General features: G+C 51.5%; 1 protein-coding gene across 1 annotated transcript in view; it reads left to right on the top strand.

Moving 5' to 3' along the window:
- Positions 1-26,112, top strand: part of LOC123347264 (antigen WC1.1-like) — a 225,258-nt gene that overhangs the window by 14,695 nt on the left and 184,451 nt on the right. The window contains exons 2-4 of the mRNA XM_044984705.1: positions 7,884-8,198; positions 8,427-8,741; positions 14,978-15,295. Coding sequence (XP_044840640.1) covers positions 7,884-8,198; positions 8,427-8,741; positions 14,978-15,295 — 948 coding nt within the window. The remainder of the gene's footprint in view (positions 1-7,883; positions 8,199-8,426; positions 8,742-14,977; positions 15,296-26,112) is intronic.

Here is a 26,112-nt window from a genome sequence, read left to right as displayed (position 1 = left end):
CTCAACCATGTCATGGTCACTGCCTCCCAGGTTCCCATCCACTTTTGCTTCCCCTATTAATTCTTCCTGGTTTGTGAGCAGCAGGTCAAGAAGAGCTCTGCCTCTAGTTGGTTCCTCCAGCATTGGCACCAGGAAATTGTCCTCTACACTTTCCAAAAACTTCCTGGGTTGTCTGTGCACTCTGTATTGCTCTCCCAGCAGATATTGGGGTAATTGAAGTCCCCCATGAGAACCAGGGCCTGTGATCTAGTAACTTATGTTAGTTGCCTGAAGAAAGCCTCATTGTAATCAGTTGGTCGGGGCTCGACCCTCCAGCGGGCAGGAAGGGAGCCACTCCGACTCACTTCTTGTCTCCTGTTAGTCTGCTTGAGTGCCAGGGAACAACGTTAGGAGGCCCAGGCCCTCTGGAGCAGGGGCTGGGCAACAGCAGTACACGTAGGCCCAGGCCCTCTGGAGCAGGGGCTGGGCAACAGCAGTACAATTAGGCCCAGGCCCTCTGGAGCAGGGGCTGGGCAACAACAGTACAATTAGGCCCAGGCCCTCTGGAGCAGGGGCTGGGCAACAGCAGTACAATTAGGCCCAGGCCCTCTGGAGCAGGGGCTGGGCAACAGCAGTACAGTTAGGCCCAGGCCCGCTGGAGCAGGGGCTGGGCAACAGCAGTACAATTAGGCCCAGGCCCTAGCTCAGGGCAGGACAGCAACAAACACAGGGCTCAGACCCTCCGGCAGGGCTGAGCAGCAGTTCAAGTTCAGGGACTCAGGTCCTCAGTCAGGAGCTGAGCAAACAACCGGTAAGTCCAGACCTTTGGGTCGGGGTGCTGGTGTGAGGGGGGAGACTGCCACCCGTGAGTGGGGTGGCAGGGGGGACACAGGCCCACCCACTCCACTGTGTCCCAGCCCGGGGCCCTAGCAGCGGCGTGGATCCGCGGCAGTCAGTGGGGATCCTGGCCGCAACACACTGACATGGGCACGTCGGTGCCCGCAGCCTGACAGGGGACGGCTACCCCCGGGCTACACTCTATTCCCCCCTCAGGGCCTACCTCGTCGGTGGCACTGGGTTCGGGCCAGTCCATCTGCATTGGCTCCTCTGGACCCGGGCTTGGTGGCAGGTCCGGCAGCTCCTCCGGGAAGTTGGGCCAGGACTGCTCGGGCGGCTCCTCCGGGTAACAGCAGGGCCTGGGGGGCTCCTCGTCGTAGAGGGTGCTCGGCAAGCCTGGGGGCTCCTCGTCGTAGCGGGCACTAGGCAATCCTGGGGGCTCCTCCCAGTACCAGCTCCGGGGAGGCTCTTCGTCGTAGTGGGCGCAGGGAAGCTCCGGCCAGGCAGGGCAGTTGCCTCGGGCCGAGGAAGGCTCCCAGCCAGGAGCTCCCGCCGGCACATCTGCTCGCGGCGGCGGCTGCTGTCTGACTGAGCTTTGGTGCACTCCTTTTCTACTTCCTGCCCCGCCCCTTGACTTCCAGGGGGCGGGGACTGATGGTGGAAGCTCCGCCCACTGGGGGGTTAGCAAGGGAGCTCCCTCTGCCGGGCAGGAGGGGAGCCACACCGACTCACTACACTCATTCACCTCATCCCCCTCGTCTGGTGGGAGTCTGCTATAGACCACCATGACATCACGCTTCTTGCTCACACTTCTGAACTCTCAGGTTTTTTTGCAGTTTCGTACTAGAGTTCTGAGCAGTCATACTGCTCTCTTACATACAATGAAACTCCCCCACCTTTTCTGCCCTGCCTGTCCCTCCTGAACTGTTTATATCTATCCATTACAGTACTCCAGTCATGTGAGTTATCTCATAGAATCATAGAATCATAGAATCTCAGGGTTGGAAGGGACCTCAGGAGGTCATCTAGTCCAACCCCCTGCTCAAAGCAGGACCAAACCCAACTAAATCATCCCAGCCAGGGCTTTGTCAAGCCTGACCTTAAAATCCTCTAAGGAAGGAGATTCCACTACCTCCCTAGGTAACCCATTCCAGTTCTTCACCACCCTACTAGTGAAAAAGTTTTTCCTAATATCCAACCTAAACCTCCCCCACTGCAACTTGAGACCATTACTCCTTGTTCTGTCATCTTCTACCACTGAGAACGGTCTAGATCCATCCTCTTTGGAACCCCCTTTCAGGTACTTGAAAGCAGCTATCAAATCCCCCCTCATTCTACTCTTCTGCAGACTAAACAATCCCAGTTCCCTCAGCCTCTCCTCATAAGTCATGTGCTCCAGCCCCCTAATCATTTTTGTTGCCCTCCGCTGGACTCTCTCCAATTTATCCACATCCTTCTTGTAGTGCGGGGCCCAAAACTGGACACAGTACTCCAAATTAGGCCTCACCAGTGCTGAGTAGAGGGGAATGATCACATCCCTTGATCTGCTGGAAATGCCCCTACTTATACAACCCAAAATGCCATTAGCCTTCTTGGCAACAAGGGCACACTGTTGACTCATATTGAGATTTTCATCCACCGTAACCCCTAGGTCCTTTTCTGCGGAACTGCTGCCCAGCCATTCGGTCCCTAGTCTGTAGCAGTGCATGGCATTCTTCCGTCCTAAGTGCAGGACTCTGCACTTGTCCTTGTTGAACCTCATCATATTTCTTTTGGCCCAATCCTCTAATTTGTCTAGGTCCCTCTGTATCCTAGCCCTACCCTCCAGCGTATCAACCATTCCTCCCAGTTTAGTGTCATCAGCAAACTTGCTAAGGGTGCAGTCCACACCATCCTCCAGATGGTTAATGAAGATATTGAATAAAACCGGCCCCAGCACCGACCCTTGGGGCACTCCACTTGATACCGGCTGCCAACTAGACATGGAACCATTGATCACTACCCGTTGAGCCCGACCATCTAGCCAGTTTTCTATCCACCTTACCGTCCATTCATCCAGCCCAGACTTCTTTAACTTGCTGGCAAGAATACTGTGGGAGACTGTATCAAAAGCTTTGCTAAAGTCCAGAAATAGTACATCCACTGCTTTCCCCTCATCCACAGAGCCGGTTATCTCGTCATAGAAGGCAATTAGGTTAGTCAGGCATGACTTGCCCTTGGTGAATCCATGCTGACTGTTCCTGACCACTTTCCCCTCCTTTAAGTGGTTCAGGATTGATTCCTTGAGGACCTGTTCCATAATTTTTCCAGGGACTGAGGTGAGACTGACTGGCCTGTAGTTCCCTGGATCTTCTTTCTTCCCTTTTTTAAAGATGGGCACTTCATTAGCTTTTTTCCAGTCATCTGGGACCTCCCCCGATCGCCATGGTTTTTCAAAGATAATGGCCAATGGCTCTGCAATCTCATCGGCCAACTCCTTTAGCACCCTCGGATGCAGTGCATCCGGCCCCATGGACTTGTGCTCGTCCAGCTTTCCTAAATAGCCCCGAACTACTTCTTTCTCCACAGAGAGCTGGTCACCTCCTCCCCATACCTTGCTGCAGAGTGCAGCTGTCTGGGAGCTGACCTTGTCTGTGAAGACAGAGGCAAAAAAAGCATTGAGTACACTAGCTTTCTCCATATCCTCTGTCACTAGGTTCCCTCCCTCATTCAGCAAGGGGCCCACACTTTCCTTGACTTTCTTCCTGTTGCTAACATACCTAAAGAAACCCTTCTTGTTACTCCTAACATCTCCGGCTAGCTGCAACTCCAAGTGTGATTTGGCCTTCCTGATTTCACACCTGCATGCCTGAACAATACTTTTATACTCCTCCCTGGTTATTTGTCCAATCTTCCACTTCTTGTAAGCTGTTCTTTTGTGTTTAAGACGAGCAAGGATTTCACTGTTAAGCCAAGCTGGTCGCCTGCCATATTTACTTTTCTTCCTACACATCGGGATGGTTTGTTCCTGCAACCTCAATAAGGTTTCTTTGAAATACAGCCAGCTTTCCTCGACTCCTTTCCCCGTCATGTTATTCTCCCAGGGGACCTTGCCCATCAGTTCCCTGAGGGAGTCGAAGTCTGCTTTTCTGAAGTCCAGGGTCTCTGTTCTACTGCTTTCCCTTTTTCCTTGTGTCAGGATCCTGAACTCGACCATCTCATGGTCACTGCCTCCCAGGTTCCCATCCACTATTGCTTCCTCTACTATTTCTTCCCTGTTTGTGAGCAGCAGGTCAAGAAGAGCTTTTCCCCTAGTTGGTTCCTCCATCACTTGCACCAGGAAATTGTCCCCTACACTTTCCAGAAACTTCCTGGATTGCCTGTGCACTGCTGTATTGTTCTCCCAGCAGATATCGGGGTGATTAAAGTCACCCATGAGAACCAGGGCCTGTGATCTAGCAACTTCTGTTAGTTGCTGGAAGAAAGCCTCGTCTCACCAAGTCTCTATCATTCCAATCACATCATAATTCCATGACTGTGCCAGGACTTCCAGTTCTCCCTGCTTGTTTCCCAGGCTTCTTGCATTTGTGTATAGGCACTTAAGATAACTCGCTGATGGACCTGCTTTCTCAGTATGAGACAGGAGTCTTCCCATCTTGTGCTCTACTGCGCGCGCTTCCTCCTGGTATCCACTTCGCCACTTACCTCAGAGCTATGGTCTCCTTAACCCGGTAAACCTAGTTTAAAGCCCTCCTCACTAGGTTAGCCAGCCTGCTTGTGAAGATGCTCTTCCCTCTCTTTGTCACATGGAGCCCGTCTCTGCCTAGCAATCCTCCTTCTTGGAACACCATCCCATGGTCAAAGAATCCAAAGCCTTCTCTCCGACACCACCTGCGTAGCCATTCCTTAACTTCCACGATTCGACAGTCTCTACCTTCTTCCACCGGGAAGGTGGACGAGAACACCACTTGCGCCTCAAACTCCTTTATCCTTCCCAGAGCCACGTAGTCTGCAGTGATCTGCTCAAGGTCATTCTTGGCAGTATCATTCTTGCCCATGTGGAGAAGCAGGAAGGGGTGGCGATCTGAGGGCTTGATGAGTCTCAGCAGTGTCTCAGTCACATCGTGAATCCTAGCTCCTGGCAAACAGCACACTTCTCAGCTTTCCCGATTGGGACGGCAGATAGATCGCTCAGTCCCCCTGAGGAGGGAGTCCCCGATCACCACCACCCTCCTCCTTCTCTTCGGAGTGGTGGTTGTAGAACCCCCAACCCTAGGACAGTGCATCTCATGCCTTCCAATTGGTGGAGTCTCCTTCTGCTCCCTTCCTTCAGAGGTACCATCTAGTCCACTCTCTGCATTAGTACCTGTGGAGAGAACATGAAAACGGTTGCTCACCTGTATCTGCATTGCTGGTACATGGACACTCCTCTTTCTTCTTCTGGAGGTCACATGCTGCCAATTTTCTTCACTGTCCTTCTGTCCCCGCTGCTCAGCCTGCTCTGATTCTTCAGAAGGTTGTGCCCGTAGAAGCATATCCTGACATCTGTACAGGAAATCTTCATTTTCTCTTATGCAACGTAGGTTTGATACTTGTTTCTCCAGACCTTGAACCTTCTCTTCCAATATGGAGACCAGCTTGCACTTTGTACAGACAAAGTTGCTTCTGTCCCCCTCTTTAACCAGGGCTCATCTCCCAGCTCCACAGCAGGGAATTTAGAAATCTTGCAGTGGGATCCCAATTCCCAGGGTCTGCGGCTCTGAGGCAGCCCTGTGTTGCAGACTGCCCAGACTGGGGACCCCAGAGCTTCGAGACTCCCAGGCCAGTGGGCTATTTGGGACACCATCTGGCCCAGAAAACTGGAAGCCCAGGGGTCCCCAGTCCAAGGCAGTCTGCATGGTGAGGCTGCCCAAGAGCCACACATCCTGGGAGCCCCATCAGCAGCTGAGAGAAATTGACATTTTTGTTTTAATCTTAGCACTGGTGAAACTGACAAGAATGTCAGTGTCGCTCAGCATCTGCAGGTGTCCCTGGGAGCAAATTTCATGTTGGACACTCCATGTGTTGGTGTTTCCAGAACAAATTGTTGAGGGGTTTCTGGTTCACAGGAAGTTTTGAAATAGCGAAATTTCCTGTGAGCTGGAAATCCTGCATTTCAGCCAGATCCTCTCACAGGCCCCCTGTTTAAACCTCCAAGGATCATCTCAGCCTTTTCAAAGCATCTCCCTGGGAGCTCTAGTTCAGTTGCTTGTCCACTATGACCCCTGTGAAGACCACGGGAGAGATCTGTAGGTTTATGTATATTATGTGTTACCCCTGTTGCTTTTATTGCTGTTTTGCCATTTCCTACCAGGGTTCAAAGAGTAACTCCCGCTGGAACTCCCCACATGTCCCAGCAAGGCAGACAATGGCTACAGAGACCCCAGTCACTGGTACTTAACTGACACTACAGGGGTCAAGGCCTTTGAACTTTTGCCTCTGACCAAGCCAGGCACAACCCCCCTAGCTTGGGAGAGGGGAGGGGCCCTTCAAGTGGGAAAATTAGACAAAGAGCTTGGAAACTATGAAAAGGGAGCCCTGATGAACAGAGAGGGAGAGGCAGGGTCTTCGGGGAAGGAGAGTGAACCCAGTCCCCAGAAGCAGGGGTACCTGGGATGGGTTGGGCCAGCCCAGGTTTTGAGGGAAATGCTGAGGATTAGGTAAGACATATGCCTGTTGGCCTTTAGTTGCTTTAATACTTTTCTCTCTGGTCACTGTGTTCCATGGATACATAAATAATATCACTCTCCTGGGCCTGGTAGTATTCAATATTTTCATTAATGATTTAGATGATGGAGTAGAGAATCAACTCATCAAATGTGTGGATGACACAAACCTGGGAGGGGTCACAAGCTGTTTGGATGAGAGTATTAGAATTCATAATGACCTTGATATATTGGAGAATTGGTTTGAAATCCATAAATAAAAATTCAGTAAAGACAAGTACAAAATTCTAGACTTTGGAAGGAAAAAATCAAATGCAAAAAATCCAAAACGAGGAGTAACTGACTAGGCAGCAGTTCTGCAGAAAATGTTCTGGGGTTATACTGGATCACAGACTGAAATGGGTGATGCTGTTTTTAAAACAGGAAATGTCCTTCTGGATTATATTAACAGAATTGTCCTACGTAAGACAGAGGAGGTAATTGTCCTGCTTTACTCAGCACTGGAGAGGCCTCAGCTGGAGCACTGTGTCCAGTTTTGGGCTCTCTCTCTATGATGGGTAGGTAGGACATGAAATAATCCACTTAGATTGCATCAAGGGAGAGTCTGGTCAGATATTAGGAAAAACTTTCTAACTATAAGGATAGTTAAGTACTGGGACAAGGTGCCAAGAGAGGTTGTGGAATCCCCATCACTGGTGACTTTTAAGAACAAGTTCGACAAACATCTATCAGGGATGGACTAGGTATACTTAAACCTGTCTTGGTGTCGAGGTATGGACTAGCTGACTTCGTGAGGTTCCTTCCAGTCCTACATTTCTATTTATTCCAAGATTTTATAAACTAGTCCAGCCTGCCAATTTTTTGAAATCTTTATCCCTAGTAGATACTGTTTAACATCTTCCTTAGTTACCAATGGGCTGCAGAGTGGTTCACCCTCTTCACATAGTATGAATACACATCCTGCTTCTATCCAAAACCAGAAATGTTTATTGAACACCTCTGCCTTATTTGCATCATTATGAAATATTTTACCATATCCATTTGTAATGGGCCTACACCTTTGTTAGGATTTGTTTGGTTGGTTTTGCTCCTAATATACTTTAAAAAATTCTCATTATTGTTCTTAGCTCTGCCAACTATGTATTTGTCCCAGATAGCTTTAGCTTCTCTTATAGATTTTCTATATTTCATAACTTCTAATGTATATTGATTGCTAGTGAATTCCTCTCTTTCCATTTGTTGTACATTGTGTTTTTTCATTTCTAATTGCTGCCTGCACTGCCCCACTGCACCAGGATGGGCTTTTGGACAAAGTTCTATGGCAGTGGAACATCTAACTCCCTAAAGCTCCTTTGTAATTTTCATCCTTCATTGGTTTTCTAGGACATGTTGAGCTCCAGCTGGTTGGAGGGGACAGTGCCTGCTCAGGACGTGTGGAAGTAAGACATAGAGACACCTGGGCTACAATCTGTGATGCACACTTTGATCTCAAAGCTGCCAGTGTTATCTGTAAAGGACTACAGTGTGGAACAGCTGTATCTATCCCAGGAGGAGCTCAATTCGGAAAAGGACAAGGACCAATCTGGACTGAGGAATTCCAGTGTGTAGGGAATGAGTCATACCACGTGTACTGTCCCAGGATATCATACGGGAATCAGACGTGCTCACATGCAAATGATGCCAGTGCCATATGCTCACGTAAGAATTTGGCACAATGTCTCTAAAATCCCAGTGTTGTGCATTCTAGAGTAGGGTGCAGCAATAAATGATCTCACTCAGTAGGGAGCTGGGATAATAGAGCTGGTATCAGCTTCTAGTAAAACCTCAACAATCCAATATAATCGGGATGGGCTCAATCTCCCTGACTTTCATTTTCTTAGATATAAAATAGCTCCAAGACTTCCCCTCTAAACCCCTTCTCCCCAGGGCACACAGGTTTCCGGCTGGTGAATGGCAGCACACTGTGCTCAGGAAGGGTGGAGATCCAGGTTCTTGGTGACTGGGGAACCCTCTGTGACTCACGCTGGGATTTACCAGATGCCAACGTTCTCTGTCATCAGCTCAACTGTGGATTGGCTGTATCAGCTCCAGGGGAAGCATATTTTGGAAAGGGAATTGGCTCTGTCTGGACAGACACATTTCACTGTAATGGGCATGAGCCTCATTTATGGCATTGCCCTGTTACTGCCCTGGGGGCCTCTAAGTGCTCACACGACAATGATGCCAGTGTGATTTGCTCAGGTAAGTGTAATTCTGGATTAATGACACTGCCCCCAGAGCAGGGGACACTCAAGGCACAAGACGGGCAGGGGAGCTAGTTTCTAAAGCATGTATAATAATAATTAAAATATTACAAGTAAAAGTAAAATAAATATTATCACAAAAGAATAGTTATGACCTAGGAAAGCCTTGGATTCTCCAGGAAGAGTTTCAGCAAAGATGTGCTTATGCAGGGCAGTAAAGCAGGGACAGAATTTGTCCTTAGTGTTTCATAAATGTCACCAACTCACTGTCCCCATCCTTCTTCAAATCATTACTCTTGTAGTTACTGGGAGAGCCGCCCCCTACATGGAGGTTGCTTCACACTTTCTATTATGAAATATTCTCTCCACCTTCTGGAGAAGCCCTCGTGCCTTCATTGCTTGCAGCAGGCCTTTGCAATTCAGCAAGGGGGTCAGTGCTGGGGCCAGGAGAGCACCTCCCCTTACTTCAGTGAAATTTCTTCCATTTTGGCTGCATTATAAACTGCTGAAAATAACGATTTCCCTGAAGATATTTTTGGTAGCATGACACAAAGAATGTAGCACTTTCTCTCACTTAAAAAAAATCACACCTTTCCAGTGGGAAAAATGGGTGGGCGCGAGGGTGGGGTGGGAATAAAAAGGGGGAGAAATGAGGAGAATCTGTAAACTGTAAAATGGAAATGGAAACAGGGGCGGCTCTAGCCATTTCGCCGCCCCAAGCACGGCGGCACGCAGCGGGGGGTGCTCTGCCGGTCGCCGGTCCCGCAGCTCTGGTGGACCTCCCGCAGACGTGCCTGCGGAGGGTCTACTGGTCCCACGGCTCTGGTGGACCTCCTGCAAGCATGCCTGCGGATGCTCCACCGAAGCCGCGGGACCAGCGGACCCTCCGCAGGCACGCCTGCGGGAGGTCCACCGGAGCTGCCTGCCGCCCTCCCAGCGACCAGCAGAGCGCCCCCCATGGAATGCCGCCCCAAGCACGTGCTTGGCGTGCTGGGGCCTGGAGCCGCCCCTGAATGGAAAACTAAGTTTTTGTTTCCAGAAGTTGAAATGAAACAATATTTTAGTTAGAATCTGAACAATAATTCTCATTCTGTTTTTAAAGGTTAAAATCTTGGTTCTGCTTCAGAAATCCAGAGAAAAACTGAAATATTTCATTTGAAAAATACTTCACAGGAAAAAAATTGGGGTTTCATCAAGCTCTAATATTTACCTTACATACAAAAAAAAAAAAAAGAGAGAGAGAGAGAGAGAGAGAAAGAGAGAGAGAAGGATAATATTATTTAGTGAAAGTCAAATACTCAAAAGTTAGGAAATACCAGCAGTAAGGTTGTCTGTACATTGCTAATTCTCCCTGCCCCCTTATGCATATACATTATGATACAGTCTAATTGCAGGCACACATACTGTTTGTTCCACTCGGTCCTGCATCATTCACTGCACTGGGTGGATGGTGCCCATGGTAACATTTTCAAAAGTACCAAGTGATTTACGGACTTAACTGCCATTTGCATAACTCACTTATGAGCCCCAGTACCATGGAGACTTCAACTTCTCTTTGCCTAGGTCCCACTTTCAAAAGGGACTTAGGTTCTTGGTCATTAAGGCACTTTTGAAAGTTTTACCTCTGGTGATTAAAGCCAAAATTTTAAAAGTCTCCACGAACTTGTGGTGGTGGGGCACTAACTGGAGACTCCCAAGGGCCTGATTCTGTAGCACTTGATGTGTTCAAAGTACTGTCCAGACATTAGTTAATCCTCACAACACTCCTGGGCAGTAGGTGGGTATCATCACCATCTCCTTTTTACAGATGGTGAAAGTGAGGGGATGTGAGGCCTTGCTCAGGTCACTCAGAATTGTCAGACATGGTTACTGCTTTGCCTCAGCAAGTGAGAGCTTTGCTGCTGTTCAGCTAGTCTCAGCTCCCTGCCACACCAGCTTGCCTGCCCGGCTAGCAACTCCTCAGGATTCTGCCAGTCCAAACCTCGCCTTACAGGGAACCATCAATGAATCCCAGTGCCCGAGTTCCCCGGAGACGTCATTCGGCCGCGGTCAGTCCCTCTCACTGGGTACTCACAGAAGTTATCAAGTGAACTGCCTCCAAAGAGACAGCGGCCTGCTAGTTTGGCTCAGGATTTTACCCTTCAGTTTCGTACACAGCACTGCGGTGGTTTTGTAATAAAACTAGAGTGAGTCTATTAACAAAGAACAGATATTTAAGGTATAAGTATTAACAATGGAAGATACAGGTATAGTTACAAGTAAAACAAAACATACTTTCTAGTGACTAAAACTTAACTCCAAAAAGTTAGTGTCTCTGTCTAAGCAGATTTCTCACCTAGAGTCAGTTCCAGCTACTCTTGGGTTCCAAGTCAAGAGGATCCACTTTTCATGAGCTCAAAGGGTGCTGCTCTCCCTTTGTCTCCTAGGTGATGGATAACAAAATGGCTTTTTGCCTCTGCTCATATCTTCCCAAAGTTCATTCACCCTGTTTGAAGGGGCAAGAAGGACATGGATCAATCTGGTCTCCATCAAGATTGTTAAGTGGTCATCGTCCCCCACTTACTTGCCTGCTGGCTTTGTTTACCTTACATTTAAATGGGCTTTTCTTTGTCTTTGCTCTCACCTTGGTTAATTTACAATGGAGACATGGTCAAGCCCATGAAACAACAGCCCTTTGTTTAGAACAGCTGGGCTTAGGCACACATTTTAGGAACATATTTCCAGCACACAGCTATCGTTCTTTAAACCCTGCCAGGCGTCCAGTTTTCAACCAGAACTCCCAGTTGAAAAGGAGCCCTGCAGCTCCAGCATTGCTGACCAAGCCATTAAAAGTCCAGTTGGTGGCGCAACCAGGCTAAGGCAGGCTCCCTGCCTGCCCTGGCTCTGTGCAGCTCCATGTCCCTGCAGCCCCTAGGTGCAGGGGTGGCCAGGGAAGCCCCGAGCGCTGGCTCCGCAGCTGCCATTGGCCAGGAACTGCAGCCAATGGGAGTTGTGGGGGCGGGCGGTGCACACCGCACAGAGCCACCTGGCCTTGCCTTTGCCTAGTGACCGGACATGCCGGCCGCTTCGGAGAGCAGCACAGAGTCAGGGCAAGAAGGGAGCCTGTCTTAGCCCCACTGCCTCAATGATTGGGAGCGGCCTGAGGTAAGCACCGTTCAGCCGGAGCCCGCACCCCAAACCTCCACCTGCACCCCAACCTCCTGCCCCAGGTCATAACCCCATCCTGCACCCTAATTCCCTCCCAGACCTCACCCCTACCGCCACCTCAATCCCCTGGCCCTGACCTGAGCCCCCTCCTTCACCCTAACTCCATCCCAGAGCCCACGCCCCAGCCCCCTATCACAGCCCTGAGCCCCCTCCTGCACCCAAACTCTCTCCTGGAACCTGCACCCCAATCTCCTACCCAAGCCCTGAGCCCCATTCCTGCACCCAAACTATCTACCAGAGTCCACACCCACACTTGCACCCCTATCCCCTGCCCCAGGCCTCAGTGCCTTCCTGCACCCAAACTCCCTCCTGGAGCCTGCACCCCGAACCACCTTCTGTACCTCAACTTCCTGCCCCAGCCCTGAACCCCTACTACATCCCAAATCCCTCATTCCTGGCTCCACCCTAGAGCCCACACCCTCAGCCAGAGCCTGCACCCCCTCCCAAACCCCAACCCCCTTGGCCCCAGCCCGGAGTCCCTTCCTGCATCCTAAACCCCTCATCCCCAACCGCATGCCAGATCCTGCACCCCCAGATGGAGCCCACACCCCAACCACCTACCCCAACCCAGTGAAAGTGAGTGAGGATGGAGGAGAGCGAGTGATGGGGGGAGGGGGGCTGGAGTGAGTGGGGGCAGGGCCTCATAGAAGGGGAGGGGCAGGGCAAAGGTGTTCAGTTTTATGCAATTGAAAAGTTGGCAACCCTACCTGTTCATACACCACACAACAATATTAATGACCAGCCAGATACCAGTTTGTATAACTGTCATAAACAGTTAGTTAAGGGTTAAGGTTTTGTTTTCGACCTGTAAAGGGTTAACAAGCAGTACCTGCGGACACCTGACCAGAGGACCAATCAGGGACAAGATAATTTCAAATCCCTGTGGAGGGAAGTTTTTTTTTTCCTGTTCTTTGTTTTTTTAGAGAGTCTCTCTTGGGAGTTGAGAGAGTCCAGACATCTTAATCAAGTCCTCCCAGGTTTCTGCAATAAATTCTTCTATTCAAGCTAGTGAGTATTAGCAAGGAACTAGTATTCTTATACTTTTATTTCTGTATTTGCAATTCTGCGTTTTGCTATAGAATTTCTTTAATTCTGTACTGTTATTGCTTTTACTGAGAAAGAAGGGAGGGGGAATTCTCTCCAGAGATTGATAAGTTTAGACACTGTGTATTGTTCCATCTTGGTTACAGAGACAGTTACTTTCTTTTTATTCTTTAATAAATCTTTTCTGTAAAGGACTTGGTTGATCTTTCCTTGGGTGGATTCTCAGGGAAAGGGGAGGAGGGAGGTATCCCTCTGTAGTTGGATTCCGGTATCTCTCCTAGGAAAAGGGAGGGGGAAGGAAGCAGGGGGAAATGGTTTATTTCTCCTAGGTGTAAGAACTCCATGGACTTGGGGCTCTTGGGATCCCCAAGGATTTTGGGGAAGGACTGTGTCCCAATACACGTACCTTATTGGGTGGTGGCAGCTTTTACCAGATCTAAACTAGGATTTTAGTTTAGAGATAAATTCATGCAGGTCCCCATATTGGAACCCAACAGCTCTAAGTGGGGGTGAGACCTATGACATGGTTGGCAGAGGTGACGAACCTGAGAGCCATACAGAGGCAAGGCATTTCTACCAAAAGGCAGTTTTAAAGCAGTTTTCAGGGTTAGAAGGAGTTTCAGCTAGGTTGGCTGAAGGGAATACAGTTTTTCTAAGCAGGCTTTTGTTACAAGGAACTCCCTGCTGAGAGGGTACTTAGCAATTGCGAGAGAGAGTTGCAAGACAGGTTTTCCACCTTCTTGGGAGCAAGGAGGGGGAGAGTGTTTTTGGAGCAGTTTTCAGCTAGCTTTAGCTGGAGGAAATACAGTCCTCTGACATACTTTGTTAGAGAAGGATTTTTTCTTTTCGTTTTCTTTCTGGTTGCTTCAAAAAGCACCTTGGAGGGAAAGGAGGGGTAAGGCAAGCCTTTGTTTCAGGAGACCCCATACTGAGAGCTACTTAGCAAGGGTGAGAGACACTGGTTAAACCGGTTTGTCTTGCTCTTGGGAGGAGGGGGGGATTTTTTTTTTCTTTCTTGGTCAAAAGCACAGTCATTCCCGCAGAACACAATTTGCAAAACAATAGATTTGATTTTTCTTTGATTAGTTGATAATAGACAGGGTTAGGAACTGAAGCAAGCAACACAGACAGTTCACTGACTGCAGAGGGGTATGGCCAGCACTACCAAACCACCCAGAAATATTACTGACTGCAGAGGGGTGTGGCCAGCACCAGAAGACACACAGTCATGAGTGGCAGTAAAACAGTTAACAAACTGGAACTTGCTAGGTTGCAAATAGAACTAATTTATTGCAGAAACCTGGGAGGACTTGATTAAGATGTCTGGACTCTCTCAACTCCCAAGAGAGACTCTCTAAAAAAACAAAGAACAGGAAAAAAAAAACTTCCCTCCTCAGGGATTTGAAATTATCTTGTCCCTGATTGGTCCTCTGGTCAGGTGTCCGCAGGTACTGCTTGTTAACCCTTTACAGGTCAAAAACAAAACCTTAACCCTTAACTAACTGTTTATGACAATAACACCTTACACAACACCTTTTAGATGCACATTTTGACACCTGTGAGTTAGGACAATGAGTGTGTCAGGCCAGAGCAGAGTTGTGGTATGGAGTTAGGGTTGCCACTGGGGGACTCGCTGGGCCACAGGTATGTCTACATTTTTTGCTGGGCATGTCATTGTCAGCTCAAGGACACTGGCACACTAAAAATAGAGTGTAGCTGCGAGCCTAGCATCTCTCAGGATATGCTAACAAGCCCCTCTGTCCAACTGGGTGTTACAATCCTTAGAGCACCCTACACTTAGAGATTAAAAAAGAAGACTACCTTCTGCAGAGGTTACTCCTTTTAACCGTGTGATGCACACTAATCACTGTCTTAATACCCTCTTAGTTAGAAACTTTCCATAATTTCTTGCATACTCTGCATTATTTCTAATGTACAACAGGCAGTGTTATTCAGTGTATTTCCCATCTCTCCTGAGCCCAGGTCGTTCAGAATCGCTCAGACTGATGAATGGAGAGAGCCGATGCGATGGGAGAGTTGAGATTTCCCTCCATGGTGTGTGGAGCAGAGTGCTGGATGATCAGTGGGACATGAATGATGCCACCGTGGTGTGCAGGCAGCTCGAGTGCGGAGTCGCTGAGAAAGCTTATAACCTCCCTAAGACTGAGCAAGGAACAGGCCCCGTGGGGCTGAGAAGGGTCCAGTGTGCAGGAAACGAGAGTAATCTGACACTCTGCATCATCTCCACGTCTGAGACAGAGCAGCCAGGAATTGCTGAGGATGTCGGCGTCGTTTGCTCAGGTGACTTACCATGACATCTTGCAAACATCCTGTCCTTGTTCAATTGGAACACAATCTGTCCTATGACCTGTAAATATCTCACCTTGTTCTGTGATCTCATCAGATCTTGAAAATATGTGGATCTGAGGATCAAACTGTGACCCATTTATTGTAAAAATATAGTATTATGTACAGACAAAAGCACAACCACAGAATAGGTTAATGCACTGCAGCAACCTCGCTGTCTGTCTTGAGTTTTTAATCAAAACTTTTTCAGATGTAAAACTGTTTCTCTGTTATGGAAATTTTCACAAACTTTTTTTCATTTTCACGGAACATTGTCACGGTTACAGGGTTAGCTGCACCTCCCTCCCCTTTCTGGTGTCTCTGAGTGCACCCACATCAGGCCTTGGCCTGCTTGCCCTGGCCTGTCGTGGGGTGGAATCTCGAGATTCTTCCTCTGCTACACTAACCCTAATCTGATATGGTAATACCGATATTAGTGCTACTCCTCTCATCGGGGAGGAGTACAGAAACCGGTTTAAAGAGCCCTTTATATCGATATAAAGGGCCTCGTAGTGTGGACGGGTGCGGCGTTAAATCGGTTTAACGCTGCTAAAATCGGTTTAAAAGCCTAGTGTAGACCAGGCCTCTGCTTCACTGTACATTAAGTGAGCTGGGCTTCCCTGGGGAGTAACAGGAAAAGAACAGAATGAACCTGTGTTCTTGTAAGAACCAAGGTGCTCATGAGACCCAGCTGGGGCTCAGTTTGTCTGCCCCACTCTGCTCCCCTTTCTCAGACCCATAGATAAATGTGATTTGATGGGGAAGAATCAAAACAGCTTTTGTAAAGGGAAGCTTCCCCAGTCTATTAGAATTCTCTGAGGGAGTCAACGAACGTGGACAAGGGTGATCCAGTTGATACAGTGTACTTGGATTTTCAGAAAACCTTTGACAGGGTCCCTCATCAAGGCTCTTAGGGAAATTAAGCAGCCATGGGGTAGGTAAGAGGGAAGGTCCTCTCATGGATCAGTAACTGGTTGAAATATTGGAAACAAAGGGTAGGAATAAATGGTCAGTTTTTGCATTGGAGAGACACAAACAACGGATCCCCCAAGGATCTGTACTGGTAGCTGTGCTGTTCAACTTATTCATAAATGATCTGGAAAAGGGTGTGAACAGTGAAGTGGCAAAGTTTGTAGATGATATAATATTATTCAAGATAGTTAAGTGCAAAGCAGGCTACGAGGGGTTACAGAGGGATCTCACAATACTGCGTTATTGGCCAACAAAATGGCAGGTGAAGTTCAGTGTTGATAAGTGCAAACCAAAGCACATTAGAAAAAATAATCCTACATATATGATGATGGATTCTAAATTAGCTGTTACCACCAAAGAAAGATCTTGGAGTCACTGTGAATAATTCTCTGAAAACTGCTGCTCAATGTTCAGTAATGATCAAAAGGGCTAACAGTATATTAGCAACTATTAGGAAAGGGATAGAAAATTAGACAGAAAATATCACAATGCCTCTATGTAAATCTGTGGTCCCCCCCATATCTTGAATACTGTGTCAAGTTCTTGTCACCCCATCTCAGAAAGGATATAGTGGAACTGGAAAAGGTACTGAGAAGGGCAACAAGGATGTTGAAGGGTACAGAATAGCTTCTGTCCAAGGAGAGACTGAAAAGATTAGGGCTGTCTAGCTTAGAAAAGGGTGATGTTATAGAGGTCTATAAAATAATGAACAGTGTGGAGAACGTGAGTAATATAAGAACATAAGAACGGCCCTACTGGGTCACACCAAAGATCCCTCTAGCCCAGTATCTTGTCTTCCGACATTGGCCAATGCCAAGTGCCCCAGAGGGAATGAACAGAACAGGTAATCATCAAGTGACCCATCCCCTGTCGCCCATTTCCAGCTTCTGGCAAACAGAGGCTAGGGACACAATTTCTACCCATCCTGGCTAATAGCCATCAATGGACCTATCCTCCATGAATTTATCTAGTTCTTTTTTTAACCCTGTTATGGTCTTGGCCTTCACAACATCCTTTGGCAAGGAGTTCCACAGGTTGACAGTGTTGTGTGAAGAAATACTTCCTTTTGTTTAAAACCTGCTGCCTATTAATTTCATTTAGTGACCCCTAGTTCTTGTGTTATGAGTAGTAAACAACTCTTCCATATCTACTTTCTCTATACCAGTCATGATTTTATGGACCTCAATCATATCTCCCCTTAGCCATCTCTTTTCTAAGCTGAAAAGTCCCAGTCTTATTAATCTCTCCTCATACAGAAGCCATTCCATACCCCTAATCATTTTTGTTGCCCTTTTCTGAGCCTTTTCCAATTCCAATATATGTTTTTTGCGATGGGGCAACATCATGTGCACACAGTATTCAAGATGTGGGCGTACCATGGATTTATATAGATGGAACATGATATTTTCTGTCCTGTTATCAGGAGGTCAGACTAGATGACCATAATGGTCCCTTCTGACCTTAAAGTCTATGATTCTAATTCTAGTAGATTGGTGAGGCATGATTTTCCTTTACTAAAACAATGTTGACTCTCCCTCAACAAATTATGTTCATCTATATGTGACAATATTGTTCTTTATTAGAGTTTTATCCAGTTTGCCCAGTACTGAAGTCAGGCTTACAGGCCTGTAATTGCTGGGATCACCGCTGGAGCCCTTTTAAAAAATGATGTCACATTAGCTACCATCCAGTCATCTGGTACAGAAGCTGATTTAAATGATAGGTTACAGACTACAGTTAGAAGTTCTGCAATTTCACATTTGAGTTCCTTCAGAACTCTTGGGTGAATACCATCTGGTCCTGGTGACTTATTGCTTTTTAATTTATCAATTTGGTCCAAAACCTCCTCTTATGATACCTCAATCTGGGACAATTCCTTAGATCTGTCACCTAAAAAGAATGGCTCAGGTTTGGGAATCTCCCTCACATCCTCAGCATGAAGACCGATGCAAAGAATTCATTTAGTTTCTCCGTAATGGCCTTATAGTCCTTGAGTGCTCCTTTAGCATCTCGATCGTCCAGTGGCCCCACCGGTTGTTTAGCAGGCTTCCTGCTTCTGATGTACTTAAAAAAATTTGCTATTACTTTTTGAGTCTTTAGCTAACTGCTTCTCAAATTATTTTTTGGCCTTCATAGCTGTATTTTTACACTTCATTTGCCAGTGTTCATGCTCCTTTCTATTTTCCTCACTAGGATTTAACTTCCACTTTTTAAAGGATGCCTTTTTGCCGCTCACTGCTTCTTTTACTTTGTTGTTTAGCCACGGTGGCTCTTTTTTGGTTCTCTTACTATGTTTTTTAATTTGAGGTATATATTTAAGTTGAACCTCTATTATGGTGTCTTTAAAAAGCATCCATGCAGCTTGCAGAGATTTCACTTTTGGCACTGTACTTTTCAATTTCTGTTTAACTAACCCCCTCATTTTTGTGTAGTTCCCCTTTCTGAAATTAAATGCTACAGTGTTGGGCTGCTGTGGTATTTTTCCTGCCACAGGGATATTAAATTTAATTATATTATAGTCACTATTACCAAGTGGTCCAGATATATTCACCTCTTGGACTAGATCCTGTCCTTCACTTAGGACTAAATCAAGAATTGCCTCTCCTCTGGTGGGTTCCAGGATCAGCTGCTTCAAGAAGCAGTCATTTAAGATGTCAAGAAACTTGATCTCTCTATCCCATCCAGAGGTGATATGTACCCAGTAAATATGGGGATAATTGAAATCCCCCATTTTTTATTGAGTTTTTTTTATTTTAATAGCCTCTCTAATCTCCCTGAGCATTTCACAGTCACTATCACCATCTTGGTCAGGTGGTCAGTAATATATCTCTACTTCTATATTCTTATTATTAGAGCAAGGAATTTCTATCCATAGAGATTCTATGGTACAACTTGATTCATTTACTATTTTTACTTACACTTTTTCCACATATAATGCCACTCCCCCACCAGCATGACCTGTTCTGTCCTTCGATATATTTTGTACCCTGGTATTCCTGTATCCCATTGATTATCCTCATTCCACCAAGTTTCTGTGATGCTTATTATAGCAATATCCTAATTTAATGAGGCACTCTAGTTCACCTATTTTATTATTTAGGCTTCTAGCACTGGTATATAAGCATTTTAAAAAACTTGTCTCCTTTTAGCTGTCTGCCATTACACAACGTAATTGAATGGGGCTCTTTTTTATTTGACTGTTTCTGATCAGACCCTGCCTGTATATTTTCATTTTCCATCATCTCGTCCTCACTAGGACATAGAGATTGTCCCCTAATAGTTCCTCCTCTAAGGAATGTCCGAACCACGTGCTCCTCCACACCTGTCGGCTGAGAAGTGTTATTTACCCATTCGCACAATACAAAACCCAAGTGTCACCTGATGAAATTAATAGGCAGCAGGTTTAATACAAACAAGAGGCAGAACTTTTTCACACAATGCACAGCCTACCCATGGAACTCATTGCCAAGGGATGTTGTGATGGACAAAAGTATAAATAGGTTCACACAGACCTGGATAAATTCCTGGAGGATTGGTCCATCAATGGTTATTAGCTAAGGTGGTCAGGGACACAACCCCATGCTCAGAGCAACTCTAAGCCTCTGACTGCCAGAAGCCAAGAGCAGAGGACAGGACTAGTCACTCCATAATTGCCCTCTTCTGTACACTCCCCCTGAAGCTCTGGAAAAGGCCACTTTTGGAGACAGGATTCTGGTCTGACCCAGGCTGGCAGCTCTTGTGTTCTTATGATTCTTTTCTGGGGAGGGTTTAAATAAACAATGGCCTTCTTCAAATAACAGGTTTTAAAAATAAATATCTATATCATGCACTGTACTGTTACTGCACTGAAATCATTGTTCATGCCCATTCCAGTTGCAGGGTAACTACAGCACAGTAAGGGCCCATTATGGCATGGAAAGTGTAAGTGAGCAGGACTCACCCCAGCAGCACCTCCTGCTGGTCTTTTCAGGAATTAGCTCATCGAGCTATTGGAGCATCCTCTGCAGGCCAGTGTCCCACTGCTGCTGGCCCCATGTCCCTCCCTTTTATCTGGGGTGCTGCCCCCTGGTAATACCCCCACACTCTGGCTCTAGGTCTCCTCTCTGTGGGGAACCCCCAACCCTCTAATCCCCACCTCACCTCAGTCTTGGCTACTACCAGTCACCACTTAGCCTCTGTTCACTGGGGCAGACTGTAATGTATCAGCCACTCATCAAAGGCAAGGGGGGTCTGGACCTGCTGCCTCTGCCTTGCCTACTACGTGGGCTGCCTCCTGCAACTCAAGTGCCCCATTGACTTACCCTAGGCCTGCAGCCTGGGGCTTTCCTAGGCCAGAGCTCCCCAGCTCCCTTGGCCTTTCCCAGACATACTCCACTCTAGGCACTAGGTTAAGCTCCCTGCAGCCAGGCCCTTCTCCCTCTGAATGCAGAGAGGCCTCTGGCTCACAGCCTTTTTATACAGGCCAGCTGTGGCCTGATTGGGGCATGGGCCCAGCTGCAGCCGCTTCCCCACTCAGCCCAGTTTTTAGACCTGCAGCCCTCTCCAGGGCTGCTTTTATCACTGCAGCCCTCTTTCAGGGCTGATTTCAAGCCCTTCAGGGCAGGAGCGGGTAGCCACCCCACTACAGGACCTGCTCTGTCTGCTTGGGCTGCCCTGCTGGCTGGAGCATTCCCCCTTCTCTGGCTGCCTTGCTGGCTGGAGCGCCTTCTCCCTTCCTGGGCTGCTGCTGCTGGCTGGAGGGCTCCTTCCCTGGACTGCTGCTGCTGCCACTACTGCTGAGCAAGTGAGTGAGGGGTGGGGGGGGCCTTGCTGGCCAGCCCCCACTCCCCCATCTCTGGAGGGAGAAGCCAGGACCCCACCACTACTACAGCTACCACCTGTGGGGGATCCTTCCTGCCTGGCCACCAGGGCTGCTGGAGGAGGAGGAGCTGCTGCTGCTACTGGAACTGTGTTTGTCCTGGGGAGCTGCTGGAGCCTGGAGTAGGAGGAGGAAAAGGACTGAGAAGACCACAGGCTGCTGGGGAGCGCACAGGACTCTGAAGACCACTGTGGAGGGGGCCATCAAAGACTGAGTAACTCTTTAACTGTGCTCTAGTGGTGGGGGTTTAGACTGTGTTTGTGGGGACACGGGGTGTGGCGTGGAGCCTGCCCCCTGGTCCATCTGTGTCCCCCCCCCCAACCCCCACCACCACCGCTGCCCCCTCCACCACCCCTGCAGTCCCTTACCATCTGCCTCAGTTCCTGCCTCTGGGACTCAGCTGCTTGCCTGGCCTGCCACGCCCTATTGCCACCGTTTGGGCCTCCAGCAGCAGCCTGCCAGCCATTGACTGTGCACAAGTGCTTGTGGGTGCACGCACCCCCCCCCTTCCCCTGGACTAATCCCTTCCCCTCTGCAACAGGCCCCCTAGCTTTGCCCCTAGTAGCCTTCCCCCCCCCCCCTTCAGGGCAGGAGCGGGTAGCCACCCCACTACAGGACCCGCTCTGTCTGCTTGGGCTGCCCTGCTGGCTGGAGTGTTCCCCCTTCTCTGGCTGCCTTGCTGGCTGGAGCGCCTTCTCCCTTCCTGGGCTGCTGCTGCTGGCTGGAGGACTCCTTCCCTGGACTGCTACTGCTGCTGCTGCTGAGCAAGTGAGTGTGGGGTGGGGGGGGGGCCTTGCTGGCCAGCCCCCACTCCCCCTCTCTGGAGGGAGAAGCCAGGACCCCACCACCACCACCACCACTACAGCTACCACCTGTGGGGGGTCCTTCCTGCCTAGCCACCAGGGCTACTGGAGAAGGAGGAGCTGCTGCTGGAGCTGTGTTTGTCCTGGGGAGCTGCTGGAGCCTGGAGGAGGAAAGGACTGAGAAGACCACCGGCAGCTGGGGAGCACACAGAACTCTGAAGACCACTGTGGAGGGGGCCTTAAAGACTGAGTAACTCTCTAACTGTGCTCTAGTGGTGGGGGTTTAGACTGTGTTTGTGGGGACACAGGGGGTGTGGTGTGGAGCCTGCCCCCTGGTCCATCTGTGCCCCCCCCAACCCCCACCACCACCGCTGCCCCCTCCACCACCCCTGCAGTCCCTTACCATCTGCCTCAGTTCCTGCCTCTGGGACTCAGCTGCTCGCCTGGCCTGCCACGCCCTATTGCCACCGTTTGGGCCTCCAGCAGCAGCCTGCCAGCTGTTGACTGTGCACAAGTGCTTGTGGGTGCACGCACCCCCCCCCTTCCCCTGGACTGACCCCTTCCCCTCCGCACCAGGCCCCCTGGCTTTGCCCCTTGTTGCCTGCCCCGTTCGCCCCTTGTAGCCCCCCTTCCCCGCCCCACCCAGCTTCAGTTTGTTTGCCTGTCCCGCCCATCTCCCTTTGCAGCTTTGTTTGTCCTGCCCCAGCCCTGAAGCCAGCCCCTTGGTCCCTCTGCCCCACTCCCAGCCTGGTTGCTCCCCTCCCTCCGCGGCCCCTTGCCCTGATTAGCCCCTCCCCTCGTGCGCCCATAGCCCCATCAGTGCGCTTGTGCCTCTCCCCTGTTTAAGTTGCCCCTCTTGCACTGCACCCCCCATTGCTCTTGTTTCCCCTCCCCTCCCCTCCCCTAGTGCAGCTAGAGGAGCCGGATTTCAATCCTCTGTCGGTACCTGATACCCCCCAAAAGTCCTTGGTAGTCCCCGTATCTGCCCCCCCCCCGCATTTTGGCACCCTCCTCCCCTGCCCACAGCCTAGCAGGGAGGAGTGGGTGACCTGTTCTTTCCCCCCCGCCCCCTTTCTCCGGTGTTTGCCCTCCCTCCCGACTCAGCATGGCGGGAGACGCGGCGGGTGGGACCCCTGGGACAACGCCTGTCCCCCGTCCCCCGCCTGCTCCCTCCAAAACCCCCCCAGTCTCGACCTCACCCGCCGCTGCCGGACCACCTGCCACCGCTCCCGCTGAGGCGCCGGCAGCGGCGACCGACGGGGTGCCCTCTGCTGCTGCCACGTCCCTCGCCCCTTCCGCCTCTGGGGGAGCCCCCCCAGCCGGCGGAAAGGGCCAGGGCAAAAAGAAGGGAAAAGGCCCCGCTAGGAAGACAAAGCCCTCCATGGCGGAGCCTGCCACCGCTGCCGCGGCCCCGCCACCGGCCGCGGCGTCCCTCCCCGCTGTCCCCTCCATCAGCTCTGCGGGTGCCCCTCCCTCAGCCCCCAGAGCGTACGCCCAGGTGGCGGCGGTCCCCCCACCTGCCGCTACGTCATCTCCCCCGACCGCCGCCTCCGCTACCATCTACAGTGGCCGGGGCCCCTTCCCCACCTTGACCCGGAAGCACGGCGTCCGTTGCCTCCTGGTGCCCGCCTCGCCCCACGTGGAGACCTACGTGCGGGCGCTGGCGAGGTTGGTGGGGCCCACGGCCATCGTGGTGGCCTCCAAAATGTACCGCAAGGTGGTTTTCTTCCTTGCCTCGGAGGCCGCTGCCCAGGAGGCGGTGGAGAAGGGCCTGGCGGTGGGGGGCGTGTTTGTCCCCCTCGAGCCGCTGGAGGACCTGGGTGTCCGAGTGGTCCTGACCTCCGTCCCTCCCTTCCTGCCCAATGTCGCCCTGTTACCCGCCCTCTCTACTCTGGGGAAGCCCATCTCCGTGGTAAGCCCTCTTCCCTTGGGCTGCAAGGACCCCGCCCTCTGTCACATCCTCTCGTTCCGCCGGCAGGTGCAGCTTCAACTGCCGCCAGCGGCACGTGGCGGAGAGGCGCTCGAGGGGTCTTTCCTGGTCCCCTATCAGGGGGCCCAGTACCGGGTGCATTACTCCACGGGGGAGGCCCGGTGTTACCTCTGCCAGGCGACGGGGCACGTCCGGAGGGACTGCCCCTTGGCCCGGCACGGGGGAGCGCCCGGGACCCCCGAGCCCCGGCGGGGCGCCGGCCCCGTCATCGCCAGCGCCCCTGGCCACCCGGTGCCCAGAGTCGCCCCTCCTCCTCCTCAGCCCATCACTGCTCCCGCTCGGGCCTCAGGGGGCCGTCCTCCCGTGCGCCCAGACGAGCGGGAGTGCCCTGCCTCTGCTGCCTGCACTCTGGCGGGGCCTGTGGAGGAGGGTGCGGCAGGGGTACTGCCAGGCGTGGGAGAGGGCTCTCCCCAGGGGGACTCTTCCCTCTCTCCTGCTGTCCCCCCAGTGCCTCTCCGAGCCCCCGAACTGGCATCCTCGCCCCCCGACCCAACCCCTGTCGACCGGCCCAACGATGATGCCATGGAGGGCTGGACCCGGGTAGAGGGTAAGCGGGGCAAGCGGAAGGCTCGAGCTCCGCCCGTGCCACCTGAGGCGGAAGCCCCCCGTAAGACCAGAAAGGGGGCCGCAGACACGGAGCCTTCCGCCGTGCCCCAGGGGTTGACCCATCTGCCGATGACGGCTAGGGCAGACGCGGCAGCACCGGAAGGTACCACCATCCCTCCTCCGCAGTCCCTTCTTGCGGAGGCCTCCGATGAAGCCCCTCCTGTTCCCTTACCCCCCGCGATACCCGAGGTGAGCGTCGCCTCGGGCGCGAGTGGGGAGGACCCCGGGGTGGTGGGAGGTGAGCTCCCCTCCATCTTCGCGGAGATCGAGGCCCTGGGTCTGACCCCGGTCACCCTGGGGGAGGACGACCCTCTGCCCACGGGCCTCGATCTAGCCGACCTCACCCCGGCTTCCCCTTCCCCATGCTCCACCGACCCTCCTGCTGCGTCCGCTCCCGCCTATGAGGGGCCCCTGGACCCCTCAACCTGCCCGGCTGCAGACGGCACCCTGCTGCTGGCCGCCGAGCCTGCTGTGGCGATGGCCAGTGCCTCGTGGCCGGGAGAGGGGCTACCAGGGGTGTCGCTCGGTGGCGCGGGGCAATCGAGTTCCTTCCCGGGCAGGGGCCCCCCTGAGGGTTCTGCATCTCCCCTCGCCGAGGCTACTCTACCTGCCATTGAGCCCGAGCCCGGTGTCGCTGGGGACCCCCTCCCTGCCCCTCAAACCCCCGTACCTGGCCGCGAGGAGCCGCTTACTGATGATTCAGCTCCTGCGGCCCAGGGTCCCGTCTCTGTCCCTCCCCCCACCCCTGCTCCTGACCCCAGCCCTGCCCCCTCCACCTCCCACGATGTTATTGCCGCCCCTGGAGCTGTCTCCTTCCCTTTCCCGGAGGATGACTCCCAGGGAGCGGCCTTTGAGTTTCACAGTCCCGACCCACTAGGGGCTGCACTCTTCCCTCCGCCGCCCCCCACTGAGCCGGGGTCCGCCCCTTGCTTGCCCGTCCCAATAGGCCACGGGGCTGCACCAGAGGTCCCATCCCCCCATACGCTGAGGGAGGAGTTGCAGGAGTTCCTGGAGGACGTCCGGGGCTCCCGCAACAAGATCCCGCTTGCTCTCCAGCGCTGGGGGGACTTCCACAAAATCCTCCTTGCCACGAGGGCCCTCATGGGGGAGGGAAAGAGGACCGGGAAGCAGGGTGCTGCGGCTTACCATCGGGTGCGCAAATTCCGTGACTCCTTGCTCACCTACGGGGTGGGCCACGGTTTGCTGCGCGGCCCAACGGGGGCCGTGAGCACCCCTGCCGACGAGGATCCCCCCCAGCCCTCCTCATGGCACTCGTCACCTTTGCCACACTGAACGCCCGGGGCTGTAGGGTGGGCTTCCGCAGGAGCCAGGTGCTCTCCTTCCTTCGGGACGGGGGGTACTCTGTGGTGTTCCTGCAGGAGACCCACACGGATCCGGCCGCCGAAGCTAGCTGGCGGCTGGAATGGGGGGACGGGGTCTACTTCAGCCATCTCACAACCCACCGGGCTGGAGTGGCCACCCTGTTCTCCCCCGACCTACGGCCCGAGGTGCTGGGGGTCGCCGAGGCTGTGCCGGGCCGCCT

This window comes from Mauremys mutica, chromosome 1, assembly GCF_020497125.1.
Source record: "Mauremys mutica isolate MM-2020 ecotype Southern chromosome 1, ASM2049712v1, whole genome shotgun sequence".
Taxonomy (NCBI): Eukaryota; Metazoa; Chordata; order Testudines; family Geoemydidae; genus Mauremys; species Mauremys mutica.
Note: the sequence above shows the minus strand (reverse complement) of the source record. Positions and strands in the feature narration are given on the sequence as shown.